Raw genomic sequence first — 12,940 nt, 5'->3', positions numbered from 1 at the left:
AAAATGTTTACAGCTATAGTTTCCCTCTGAGCACTGTTTTCACTGCACCCCATACATTTTGATATGTTGTGTTTTTATTTTCACGCATCTCAAAGTATTTTATAATTTCTCTTTTGAATCTTTCTTTGACCCATTGGTTCTTTAAGAGTGTGTTGTTTAATTTCCACATTTTGTGAATTTTCCAGTTTTCCTCCTGTTATTATTGATTTTTAGCTTTATTCCATTGTGGTTGGAGACGATCCTTTGTATGATTTTAATCTTTTTAAATGTATTGAGACTTGCTTTGTGGCCTAACATATGATCTATCCTGGAGAATGTTTTATGTGAGCTTAAGAAGATTGTGTATTCTGCTGTTTTGGGGTAAAGTATCCTGTATGTCTGTTAGATCTAGTTAATTTAGAATTGTTCAAGTCGTGTATTTCCTTAGTGAACTTCTGTCTAGATGTTCTATTCATTATTGGAGTACTGGAATCTCCAACTGTTATCGTAGAACTGTCTATTTCCTCTTCAATTATGTCAATATTTGATTTAAAATATTTGTCTAATAAGTCCAGTGTCTGGGCTTCCTTGGTGATGGTTTCTATAAACTTTTTTCCTGTGAATGAACCATACTTTATTCTTTTTATACCTTGTGAGTTTTTGGTTAAAACTGGACATTTTGGATATTATGATGTGTCAATCTGGGAGTCAGATCCCCCTCCCAAGTTTTGCTGTTGTTGATTATTGAAGTCTGTAGTCATCATTTGTTTACTGACTTTTCCAAACTATTTTTGCTAAGACTGTATGCTTGTGTTTGGTCCTTAAATCTCTGTTCCAGTATCTCAGCAGTCAGTTACCTGACAGAGATTTCCTTAAATGCCTGGAGTGAAAAAATGAACAAAAACAAACAGACAAAAAACCCACTTCTTTTGGTCTTTGCAGACACTGACCTGGGGTACCACTTCAATGCTAAGCCAGTCTGCCTAAAACTCTGCCTTAGCCTTCACCTCCTGGCTGCATGGAACCCAAAGTTCAGCCAAAGGTGCAAGCCTAGGGTCCTCTCAGGTCTTTTATGAACTCTCATCTGTCTCTGGGCATATACTTTACATGCTGGATTTCCCCATACACATGGTAGCCCTTCAGAGTTCTTATTTCCCCATGTATCTTCCTCCTCAGACTCCTCCTTTCCAGACTTTTAGATCCGTCTGCTGCTTGTTCCATTCGCTGTTTCTTTATCTATGCAGCCACTGGTAGTATATGTCTTTAAATGCTTTCAATGGATGCTTTGAAAGCTGCTCCAGCTTGAGGGGGGCAAAACAAGGTCAGCCTCAGCACAGATTCCTTGGGGAACCACTAGACAGGGCAAGATTCACAGCTACAATCTTTTGAGAACAAGGTGCATATTATCTTCCCCTGGCACCCGCAAGCCACACCAGGAATATGGGCTGCTGTCCCAATGGCCACCTCCAAGCTGCAGAATGGGGGATGTTAGATGGGTAAGCAAAAATGCTACAATGCTTTGTTACTGAAATTTTGCAGCTGCTTTTTTCATTAAGCACACCACTGGTTGGACTCCATTGTAAGTGTTTTATTAGATTCCAGAGTTCTGAAAAAGTTGATTCTGTCAGTTTTTGCCAGCTTAATGATAGCCTCAGTGGAGGAACTGATTCTTGGAGATCTCTGCTGTGCCATTTCTGTGACATTACAATATGTTACTTTTTGAGGAACTGTCAAACAAACTGTTTTCCACAGCAGCTGTACCACTTTATATTCCTACCAGAAATGTGAGGGTTTCATTTTTTCCACATCTTTCCAACACTTGTTATTTTCTGTTTTTCTTTTTTAATTATAGCCATCCTAGTGGGTATGAAGTGGTATCTCCTTATGGTTTTGATTTGCATTTCTTTAATGACTAATGATGTCAAGCATCTCTTCATGTGCTTATTGGCCATTTGTGTATCTTCTTTGGAGAACTGTCCAAATCCTTTGCCCATTTTTGATTGGATTACTTGTCTAAGATCCATTTCTTACATATTATTTTCTAGTCTTTTTCTTACAAGGTTATCCTGAAAATCATGCATTAAGAAAATGTGTGTATAAAACTATCTACAGGGCTTCCCTGGTGGTGCAGTGGTTGAGAATCTGCCTGCCAATGCAGGGGACACGGGTTCGAGCCCTGGGCTGGGAAGATCCCACATGCCGCAGAGCAGCTGGGCCCGCGAGCCACAACTACTGAGCCTGTGCGTCTGGAGCCTGTGCTCCACAACAAGAGAGGCCGCGATAGTGAGAGGCCCATGCACCGCGATGAAGAGTGGTCCCCACTTGCCGCAACCAGAGAAAGCCCTCGCACAGAAACGAAGACCCAACACAACCATAAATAAATAAATAAATAAAAATTAAAAAAAGAAAAAGAAACTTGCTTTAAAAAAAAAAAAACTACAGTTTCAGAACTTTACACAACACGATGTAATTCTTAAACACAAGAAGAAGCACTTCTCTCTGTATAAAGGTACATATTAATTAGGACTCTTTAGGTTGTAACAGAAACTAAACTCAAACAAGCTTAAGAAAAAAAATGAATAGGTGGTAATTTGTGGTTTGGTAATTGGGAAACCGAGTCAGAATTAGATCCAGGAGGTCAGAGATGTCATCAGGACTCTTTGTTCCCCATTTCCTCAGCTCTGCTTAACTTCTTATTTTCTCTCCACTCAGGTGCAAGTTAGCCCCTGCAGTCTCAAGCTGCCATGGTTCTTATAGGCCTCTGTCTAGAAAATGAGGTGTATCTTTCCTTATAGCACCAAAAAAATCTCAGGGAGGATGTTGATTAGTGTGACTTGGGCCACATTTCTATCTCTGAACAATTACTGTGGCCAGGTGGATGAAGTGTCCAGACCAGGCCCTGGTCATAAGCTCACCCTGGGAAGACAGGGTCTACCCTAATGAGGAATCTAGACTAAGTTGAATTAATGTGCAGTGGGGGAAGATGAAGTTCTCCAAAGGAAATGCTTCTAAGTAGAAAATAAAATGTCCCCTATAGAGCTGCGAAGATTCAGTGCCTTCTTTGTTTGTAGCCTTCCCTCTTTGTGGCTTTTTTTTTTTTTTTAGACACCAACTGTACTTGAACATTTGTTATTTTATTTATTTTATTTTTAAAATTTATTTATTTATTTTTGGCTGTGTTGGGTCTTCATTTCTGTGCGAGGGCTTTCTCTAGTTGTGGCAAGCGGGGGCCACTCTTCATCGCGGTGCACGGGCCTCTCACTATCGCGGCCTCTCTTGTTGCGGAGCACAGGCTCCAGACGCACAGGCTCAGTAGTTGTGGCTCGCGGGCCCAGCTGCTCTGCGGCATGTGGGATCTTCCCAGCCCAGGGCTCGAACCCGTGTCGCCTGCATTAGCAGGCAGATTCTCAACCACTGCGCCACCAGGGAAGCCCTGTGGCTTTTTATCAGAAGATGGTGCTCAGGTTCTTATCCCCACTAAGATACTAGTAATTGCTACCTTTTTTTTGGTGGTGAGGGTATGGGGTAGTAAGAGATTAGAAATAAAGATCTTACAGTTCTACCTGTTTCAAAAGCTCAGGAGAAGAAGAGAAAAAGCCCAATCATTTTGGAGTTGGGAAGAGGCTAGAACATGGCTCCTGATTCTGTGACCTTGAGCTTCATAGAGGAACTGAAAGACTCCTCTATAAAAAGGTAAGCATTTGCATTTGTCTGAATTCATAAGATTAAACAGTTTTAGTCTTATTACATAGTCTCGTGACATGGAAGGACTATTCTTGTATGTTGTAAAAAAAAAAATACCCCCCAGACCTTAGTAAGAAGATGAGGAAGTTGCTGGTAGTTTCCACCAAGGAGCACTGTCACCATCTATCAGATTTATAAGTAAGCTGCCCACCAAGTTTCACTCTTATTCTTCTCTCAGTTTCCAGAATATGGATACATTTTTCATGCTGCAAATTAGTTGGAGGTCATTTTCTAAAATATACTTTCAGATGAAATACGCATTCCCAAGTGATACTTGAGAGGCCAAATACATCTTTGCATGGAAAATCATCATTTAAAGCTGTTGTTGATTTCTTCACAAGCATAGGTTGAAGGCAGACATGGTGAAGGGTCAAGAAGTCCTTTCCAGCAGTCTTGATTCTGAATTAGTCCAGCTGATGGCACTGAATCACAAAATGTAGCTCACTCAATAGCCCTAAGCAGCTAACCGCAAGTAGCTAATACAGAGTGCTCTCAACAGGTTCATATGATGGCAAGTTGATGCTGGGAAACAAGGGAAAAATCGGACAGACTCTTGCAAGAGCCATAAATAATGTGTGATTATACAGCAGCAATTATCTACAGGTGGGAGGATTAGTGTATTTTAAGAAAGCATTTCAGTCTGTTTTTGTTTTGTGTGTATGTTTCTATTTTTATTTTTTGTTTTTATTTTTTGTTCATAAACTATAGAAAGTAAAACTTTCTAGTTGTAGGGGATATTCAAAACATGGAGTGAGAAAGCACAAGGGTTATGGGTAATAAAGGTTGAGAAACACAACGATAAAGAGGTAAGACTGATTTTTCATTAACATACAGAACTGAGTGAAACCTTTTAAAAGAGTCATCCGTAGATACAAATTTTGGTAATGCCTAAAAGTGACAAGCATATGGCCATGTACTTGAACAAGTCTACAAAGGTATAAAATGAGTGGAATTTATAGTTATAATCAAAACTCACTGCAGTGCCAACCTGACACATGATAGCAGCCATATTTGTAAGGTGCTTTACAGTTTACACAACACTTTTCCCTCATTCTCTCTTTTGCCATATATTTAATGATAGGTATAATTGTGCTACATGCTAATTAGGCTTAATTAGTAAGTTCTTGTGAATGACTGTAATTAGTGGGACTGATTTGCTGCCAAAGCAAATTTTCAGTTCTTTTTACTGTATTAGTCTCCTAGTATTTATAATCAGGATCAGTTTAAATCATATTCCATTTTACATCATACATGCTGATCCTCATGTATATTAAGAAACAAACTCCTGAGTCTACTCCTAGACAAATGAGCTCCCCTTGCTCCAGGGCTTTTGTTATAACCAAACTCTCAACCCCTACCAGTCCACTCGTAATCGCACATCTCTCCCACTGGTCCTCATCTACTCACACTTGAGGGAGACTTGTGTGCAACATTTAACATTCATTCACCAACAAATTTTTATTGAGCATCATGTGCTAGAGATTGAGCAAGGCATTGGAAGCATATGCAGTGGTTGGCAGAACAGTCCTGGTCCCTGCCCTCATAGGGCTCACAGAGTAATGAGGTAGACAAAGCCTAGAATGTGGCGGGGGAGGTGGGTGGGAAGTTGGCAGACCTATTTTACCCTCCCACTAAGCTACAAACTCAGCTTTTATCATGGGGTCTCCATTTGACTTTTTCCCTCGTTTGGTTCAGCACTCAGGCAGGGAAAACACAGCTGTCATAGATTGTACCCCCTTTACCCCCAGCACAAGATGCTATAGGAGGGAGTGCCTGGGGCCGATAGCCTGGTATTGAATAGGTGATGGGGGGGAGCAGAATTAGTGAGGTGAAGATATTGGAGAAGCAAGTTCCCAGAAAAAAGATAGCATTTGCAAAGGCCCCGAGGCAGGAAAGAACTTGGCAGATTTAAGAAGCTCATTTACTGTAATTACAGAGGTTGAGGCAACAGGCGAAATGGCTTAGAAGACTGGAAAGGTGGAGGGTCCTAGAGCCAAGTTAAAAACTTTATCTTGAGAGTACCGAGAAGCCATGGAAAAGTTTTAATGACATTTCCCTGCCTCTTGTATCTCAACCCATTATTTACCTGGATAGGCCTTCTTATCAATTAGGTACAGAGATGCTGTACAGACAAGAGTAGTATCCTTTCAGACTGAAACACGTGGGTAGCTTAGCAGAAACCATGCTTAGGAGCATCAAGTAGAAAAAGTATGAGTTCAAGAGTCACAACGCATGAGGGTCTGTATGGTGTTGAACCATTTCTTAACTTCTCCAAGCCACTTTCCTTTTCTGTACAGTTGGTAATGTAATGTTTAAATCCCTCATCAGGTTTTGTAGGATCAGAAATAATAAGTATAACGCCTACGACTGGCATTCCATAGGTGGTAGCTGTCACTATTTTAGCAATGCTCTCTTGCTAACACAGATTTCAAACTCTCTTGGGGAGTGGAATCACAAAATAACACATCGTCAAATTGTGAAGAAACCTTAAAGATCTGTCTGCATATGATGCTTGCATTCCTTCTGCAACAATGACAGTTAGTTGGTTTGTTCTCCAGCATTACTTATAACATCCAGAGACAGGAAGCTCACTACTTTCTGAAGCAGTCACTGCATATTTGGCTCTATTAGAAGGTTCTTTTTGTGGACTGAATCCAAATCTGCTTCCCTATGACTTCTATCCAAGGGTCTCGGTAGTACCCCTAATGCCTCTTCCATGTGACAGTCCTCCAGGTGTTTAAGGTCATTATCTCCCACTACCACTCACCTAGAGTTGAAAAGCTTGTTTCTTCAGCCTAACAACAACAATAAAAGGGTCAATTCATCAAGAAAATACAACAATCTAAAACGTGTACCTGACAATAAAAACATGAAGAGTGTTAGTGGAAGATTTTAATAATAGTAGTAGTAGTAGTAACTATCATTTACTGAGCACCCCCACTATACTTGATACTATAGATACACAGATAAGTAAGTCTCAATCAATCCTGTCAACTGAAGAAAGTTAGAAAAGTAAATAAGTGTAACACAACATTACAGATACTGTGACAGAGGTCTGTGCAGGAAAAAAGTGGGGCGGGGCACCAAGGGAATAGTTATCTTTATGAAAGAGGGGTCTGCCTCTTATAAGAGATAATATAAACTACACCCTCTCAACTGAGTAGGCAATACTTACAACTCAACTGGACTTATCCATTTGTGGTATTTGTTAAAACATCATTTTAGAGGTTTTAGTCACACAAAGTATTCAAAACAGCCACTGTTAGTGACTGCAAACGCATTCCTACAAGAGATGTTAATTCTCCCTCTTAACATTCTTTACGAAGACTCTTGGGTTAGAGTCAGAATAATGGAAGCCAGGCAAGGAAGAAGAGTGGAATACTGTGATTTGTTGTACCTGTAAATGGATGGCAAATATTTGAAAAGGAGGGGCCTCAACTAGTCTTTCATAAGCACTGAAATAGAAAAGATGAGGCATAGTGTGTTTGTTGTGGCCATGCAATATCGGAAGGCCACAGAAGATGGAGAGGAGTAAAGCACTTCAGTGCTTGTTTCTTTATATGGGGCCCTGTGCTGGATGCCAAGGTAAAGATGACCCAACTAGGAGGCTGAGGCATGGGCACAAGGCGCTCGAATGCAGAAAGAGGTGGGGAACCTTAGAAAAGGATTATTTGATGTGGCCTGGAAATTCTGAGGCTAGATCCTTGGACAGATGAAGTTAGCCTTCCTAAAGGAGGCAGCATGTCCAAGAATAAATACAACAATGAAGTCCTCCCAACCTCCTAATGTGGACCTTCTTCATGTGAGACTTAGAGAGCAAAAGGCAGTGAAACTTGAGCTGCCTTCTTGAAGAAGAAACACATGAGAGGCAGAAACACGAGAGTAAAATATCAGTGGAGACTAAAACTAGTACTTTTCAAGTTTGTTAAAGAAGAATCCCTTCCAGAAACAGTTAAAAACTAAGGATCTTGAAATGTTCCCCAAAACAAGAAACAAATAATGAGAAAGTGTAGAAAAGTACATTTCACAATGTGCAAGCCTTCCACCTTCAGAAGTCATCAAGGAGGATAAAGCAAGTGTTGTTAGAAGCAAAAAGTACTCATGGAGACAAGTGAGGAAACAGGAGTGTTAAGCAGAAGTTCAGAGACACCAGTCCCATCCCTATTGCCCATCTGAGGGGATTGAAGTCCAGAGAGGGTCTCCAACTCCTAAGACACAAATAGGACTCCTTTCACCTAGCAGGGCACAGCGCTGCAACCCAATGATGGGTTTAGTACACACGCCCCATTCAGCCATTTCTGAACTGACTTGACAAAACACAGGAACTTATTCCCGGAAAACTCTTCATTTCACCATGATACTTCATCGAGGGATTGTCTCCTCTGCTGGGGCCCTGGCACAAAGTAATCAGGCCTCTCTTCTGCCCCTCATTTGCTGAGCTACCTTTTTTTGTTGTCATTTTTTTATTTTGGGGGGCGGGGGGGCCACACCTCACAGCATGAGGAACTTCCCTGACCAGGGATCAAACTGATGGCCCCTGCATTGGAAGTGCGGAGTCTTAACCACTGGACCACCAGGGAAGTCCACTGAGCTACCTTTTTAAAAAAAAAGTAGTTCCCTTCAGGCATAATTATTAAGACATTATCCACATACCATAAATTTCACCCTTTTAAAGTGTACAAATCTTTGATTTTTAGTATATTCACAAGGTTGTGCAAATACCACCACTAATGCCAGATCATTTTTATTTCTCCTGTAAGGAGACTTAGTCCTCATTAGTAGATACTCCCAATTGTCCCTCCCCTAAACCGGTAGCAACCACTAATCTACTTTCTGTCATTATGGATTTCCCTTTTTTGGACATTTCATATACATGGAATCATACAATATGTGGTGTTAGGTGTCCGGCTTCTTTCACTTAATGTAATGTTTTTATGGTCCATTCATGTTGTAGCATGCATCAGTACTTCATTCCTTTTCATGGCCAAATAATATGTTATCATAGATAGACCGCATTTTGTTTATCCATTCATCAGTTGATGGGCTTTGGGTTTTTCCATCTTTTGGCTGTTGTGAATAGCAATACTATGAACATTCATGTTCAAGTTTTTGTGTGGACATACGCTTTTTGTGTGTGTGTGGGCAGTTGCACCCAGGAGTGCAACTGCTTGGTCATATGGTAACTCTAAGTTTTAACTTTTTGAGGAATTGCCAGACTATTTTTCGAAGGGCTACACATTTTACATTCCCATCAGCATTGTATGAGGGATCCAATTTTGCCACATCCTCACTAACACTCATCTTTATTTATTATAGCCATTCTAGTAGGTGTATAATATTACCTCATTGTGTTACTGATTTTCATTTCCCTAATGACAAATGATGCTGAGCATCTTTTCATGTGTTTGTTGACCTTTGTATATCTTCTTTGGAAAAATCTCTATTCAAATTCTTTTCCCATTTTTTAATTGGGTTGTCTTTTTATTGTTGAGTTGTAAAAATCCTTTATATATTCTGATTACTAGACCCTTATCAGATATATGTTTGCAAATATTTTCTTTCATTCTGTGGGTTTATGTTTCTTGAAGTGTCCTTTGAAGCATTGCTGAGCTACTTTTAACAAATATTAAAACATCTTAAACCAAATTAGGAATATGTAATTGGTGTCTGAATTATACTTTTAAATTTAATAAGCATTATAATTTTATGAGCAAACCATAGTATGCAGACCCCGTTTGGGGGCTTCCAAATTGAGCCTTGGGTTCACTATGGGATCCATCATAATGACAGTTACCGCTTTTATAGCATTTAGGTGCCACGTGCTGTTTGGGCACTTTGCAAGTATTAACTTATCTAATTCTCACCACAGTCCTATGAGGGAGAAACTTATTACTTTACTCATTGTACAGATAAGAAAACGGAGGCAGAGGGAGGTTAAGTAATTTGCTTGAAGCCAAAGAATGAGTAAGTAACCGAGATGGGCTCCAGATTCCGTTGCTCTTAACCATCTGCCACGGAGAAGGCGGAATGAAACCATTTCAAAGAATGCCTAACTCCTTGCTTTGGGGAAATAATAGGTTTTCATGGCATCTACACTCTGAACAGTTTTCCTCTCTGTACCAAGCCAGGAACTAGTGCCAGCCACCCTTCCAGGCGTCTTCATTACTCCCTCCCCTCCCAGTCTAGCTTCAGGATCTTCTCTTCTGTCCACCGGTCCGAGTCTTCAGTGTTTGGAAGTAACAGCAAAGTTGCCTGCGTTCCCCAGGTGGAGTGGTTCTAAATTTCTGGCGGCCAGTGGGAGCCGAGCAGCAGCGGATTCAGCCCAAAGAGGCTCAAGGCTGAGCCATGGGAGGGGCCAGCGAAGGGGGCGGGAACTGAACCCCGGCGGACTTGACTACAGTGTGCGGCGCCGGCTGCTCAGAGCGGAGCCATGAGCTGGACCTGTCCGCGTTGCCAGCAACCCGTTTTCTTTGGTGAGGCCTGGGCGGAGGAAGGGGAGAAGACGGGGCGAGTGAGAGCCTTTGGGCTCCATGAGGACGCAAGGAGCTGGCGACGGTGTGGTCCCAGCCCCCTTTTCGGAAAACCTGTGGGGCGCACAGCACTCGGGCGGGATGGAACTGGCCTCCCGGAGACACTCCCCATCGTCTCTAGGAATCACGGTGTGGGGGGAACAGGGGGGAAAGGAGGGCGCCTTGTGCTTGGCCTGGCTCTGCCCAGTTGCACCTTGTCCCCCACAGCAGAGAAGGTGAGCTCCCTGGGCAAGAACTGGCACCCATTCTGTCTGAAATGTGAGCGCTGCCACAGCGTCCTGTCCCCAGGAGGGCATGCAGAGGTGAGGCCGGGCTAGGGTGCACAGCCTTGTGTCTGTCACTGTCGCCGAGACACCAGCCCCTGGTTTCAGCCCCATCGGCCCACCAAAGGCAACCTCAGCAGCCAACTCCCAAGATCACCTACCCAATAGGCACCACACCAGCCAGCATGTGGGGAGCCTGAATTGTGCTGGTGGATCCCATGCCTTTCGTCGGGTGGGGGAGGGAAGCAGCACTGCTTCCTGACCTGCTCTTTCCCTGTCTCCCTGACCACAATGGCAGTTCTGGCATGCCAGCCCACCCCTCACTGCTCCCAGCCCCGGCAGCCCAGGCCAGTAGACAGACACACCTGGCAGCCTGTCCTGGGGAAAAGCCTGTGGGGCACAGGAGAGCCCCCTTGGGCCCTAAGCAGTCCTCTTCCCTCTGCTTGTGCCTAGCACAACGGAAGGCCGTATTGCCACAAGCCATGCTATGGGGCTCTCTTTGGACCCAGGGGTAAGTACCAGCCTGGAAGGGGCCAGGGGACAGCAGAACCCTCCGTGTGGCTGGGAGCTGGAGGCTCAAGCCTGACCTCCCCTCTTCTCTCTGCAGGGGTGAACATTGGTGGTGTGGGCTCCTACCTCTACAAATCCCCCACCCCCACCCCTGCCAGTGCTACTCCCCTTAGCCCCAGCAGGTTCAGCCCCCCCAGGCCCAGGACTGGCCTCCCCCAGGGCAAGAAAAGTAAGTGACATTGAGCCCCAGCTACTCCTCCTCCTGACCCTTCCCCAGGATGGAACAGGGGATGGGGACCAGGTGGCAGTATCCCACCTAGTCCTTTGCTTCACATTCCTACAACTTTGTTCATGGCAAAGGCTTCTCTTCTCCGTGGCCCCTTTTTTGATGTTTCCTTATGTCAGCTGCTGAGTAAGAGGTAAATCGGGCAGGTGGCATTATCACCCCCATTTTACGGGTGAGAAAACTGAGGTCTGTAGAGGGCAAATGACCTTGTGCAGTCACACAGCTAATCAGAGGCAAAGCTGGCCTGGAACTCAGGCCCCTCCCAGGCCAGGGCCATGGAAGGAATGACCTAGAGTAAGGGGTCATTGAGGTGGGCCAGCCCCTTACATTCTTCCACTTCTCCCCTCTCCCTGTTCCTTCCTCCATCCCCTGGAGTGGGCAGTGACATTGTGCTCCCCAACACCTGACACCCCTGCCCTGGCCAGCTCCTATATCAGCTCAGGTTTCCTGAGGATTGAGTTGCTGACAGGGTTGGGCTGGTGGGCACCTGAGCCCCTGGGAGGATGAGAAGGAAGCAGGTGGTCCCTCCTGCAGGTAGGGATGGGGCAGGAAGTGGAGTCAGAGGGGACTCAGCTCTCTGCCTGAGGAAGGCAGGCTCATGTCCATGTGGGTGGGAGGCTTGGGATGCATGGCTTTTGGAAGAGGACAGTGCCATATGCAGGGCAGGGCTGATGGGCCCTGTTTAGGCCTGGCCTCCACCTGATCAGCCCTAGCGGGGGCCTCTTCCCCTTAAAGGCCCTCCCCACATGAAGACGTTCACTGGGGAGACCTCGCTGTGCCCCGGCTGTAAGGAACCCGTCTATTTCGGTAAGTGACAACAGAAGGCTAGGAGAGGGGGGTGCAGGATGGGCATCAAAGAGTAGGGAGGTGGTACAAGGCAAGTGGGTCTCCCTGCCCTGCCCCTTGAACTACCATCTCTCCCCCACCAGCTGAGAAGGTGATGTCTTTGGGCAGAAATTGGCACCGACCCTGTCTGAGGTGCCAGCGGTGCCGGAAGACCCTGACTGCTGGGAGTCACGCTGAGGTGAGCAGGGCAGGGGTGGGTGATTATGCTGGGAGGAGGGAGGCTGGAGATGGGAAAAGAGCCAAGCTGAGACGTCTCTCTTTCTCTCTGTGTCCCAGCATGACGGCGTCCCCTACTGCCACATCCCCTGCTATGGCTACCTGTTTGGCCCCAAAGGTGGGCAGCCCCACCCCAGACAATGGGCCTAAAGTATGGCATGTGGGTCTGTGGGGATGTGTGGACAACTTCCCCTGTGGTCAAACACACCCCAGACCCCTCCCAATTCCCTCCAGCCTTCAGCCCAGCACCCTCCCCAGCCCCAAGGCCCTTGGTGATGGGACTCTCTCCCTCAGGTGTGAACATTGGTGATGTGGGCTGCTACATCTATGACCCCGTGGAGATAAAATCCAAATGAGATGCTCATAGCAGAGGTCACCCTAACTCAGGCCTCCCATCATCCTCTCCATGGTCCAATGGAAGCTACAGAATTCTCTAGTCCCATGAGGGTAGGAGAAGGTGGGATTCTGGCGGCCTGGGCCTAGGCTCCATGGTAGACCAGAGTCTAGACTTTCTCTGCCAACTCCTCCCTTTCCCATTCCTATCTGGTCAGGGAACACAGGCCACC

The 12,940-nt window shown here is 44.8% G+C and overlaps 1 protein-coding gene across 1 annotated transcript in view; it reads left to right on the top strand.

Annotated features, from left to right (window-relative positions):
* CRIP3 (cysteine rich protein 3) overlaps positions 1 to 12,940 on the top strand; it is a 21,027-nt gene extending 8,087 nt beyond the window's left edge. The window contains 10 exon segments of the mRNA XM_068559388.1: positions 3,555 to 3,672; positions 9,989 to 10,116; positions 10,119 to 10,196; positions 10,461 to 10,555; positions 10,970 to 11,027; positions 11,124 to 11,255; positions 12,048 to 12,119; positions 12,242 to 12,336; positions 12,435 to 12,492; positions 12,669 to 12,940. Of these exon segments, the coding sequence (XP_068415489.1) occupies positions 3,611 to 3,672; positions 9,989 to 10,116; positions 10,119 to 10,196; positions 10,461 to 10,555; positions 10,970 to 11,027; positions 11,124 to 11,255; positions 12,048 to 12,119; positions 12,242 to 12,336; positions 12,435 to 12,492; positions 12,669 to 12,730 (840 nt within the window). The 5' untranslated portion in view covers positions 3,555 to 3,610 and the 3' untranslated portion in view covers positions 12,731 to 12,940.

The sequence above is a fragment of the Eschrichtius robustus genome, chromosome 12, assembly GCF_028021215.1.
Source record: "Eschrichtius robustus isolate mEscRob2 chromosome 12, mEscRob2.pri, whole genome shotgun sequence".
Lineage (NCBI taxonomy): Eukaryota > Metazoa > Chordata > Mammalia > Artiodactyla > Eschrichtiidae > Eschrichtius > Eschrichtius robustus.
Note: the sequence above shows the minus strand (reverse complement) of the source record. Positions and strands in the feature narration are given on the sequence as shown.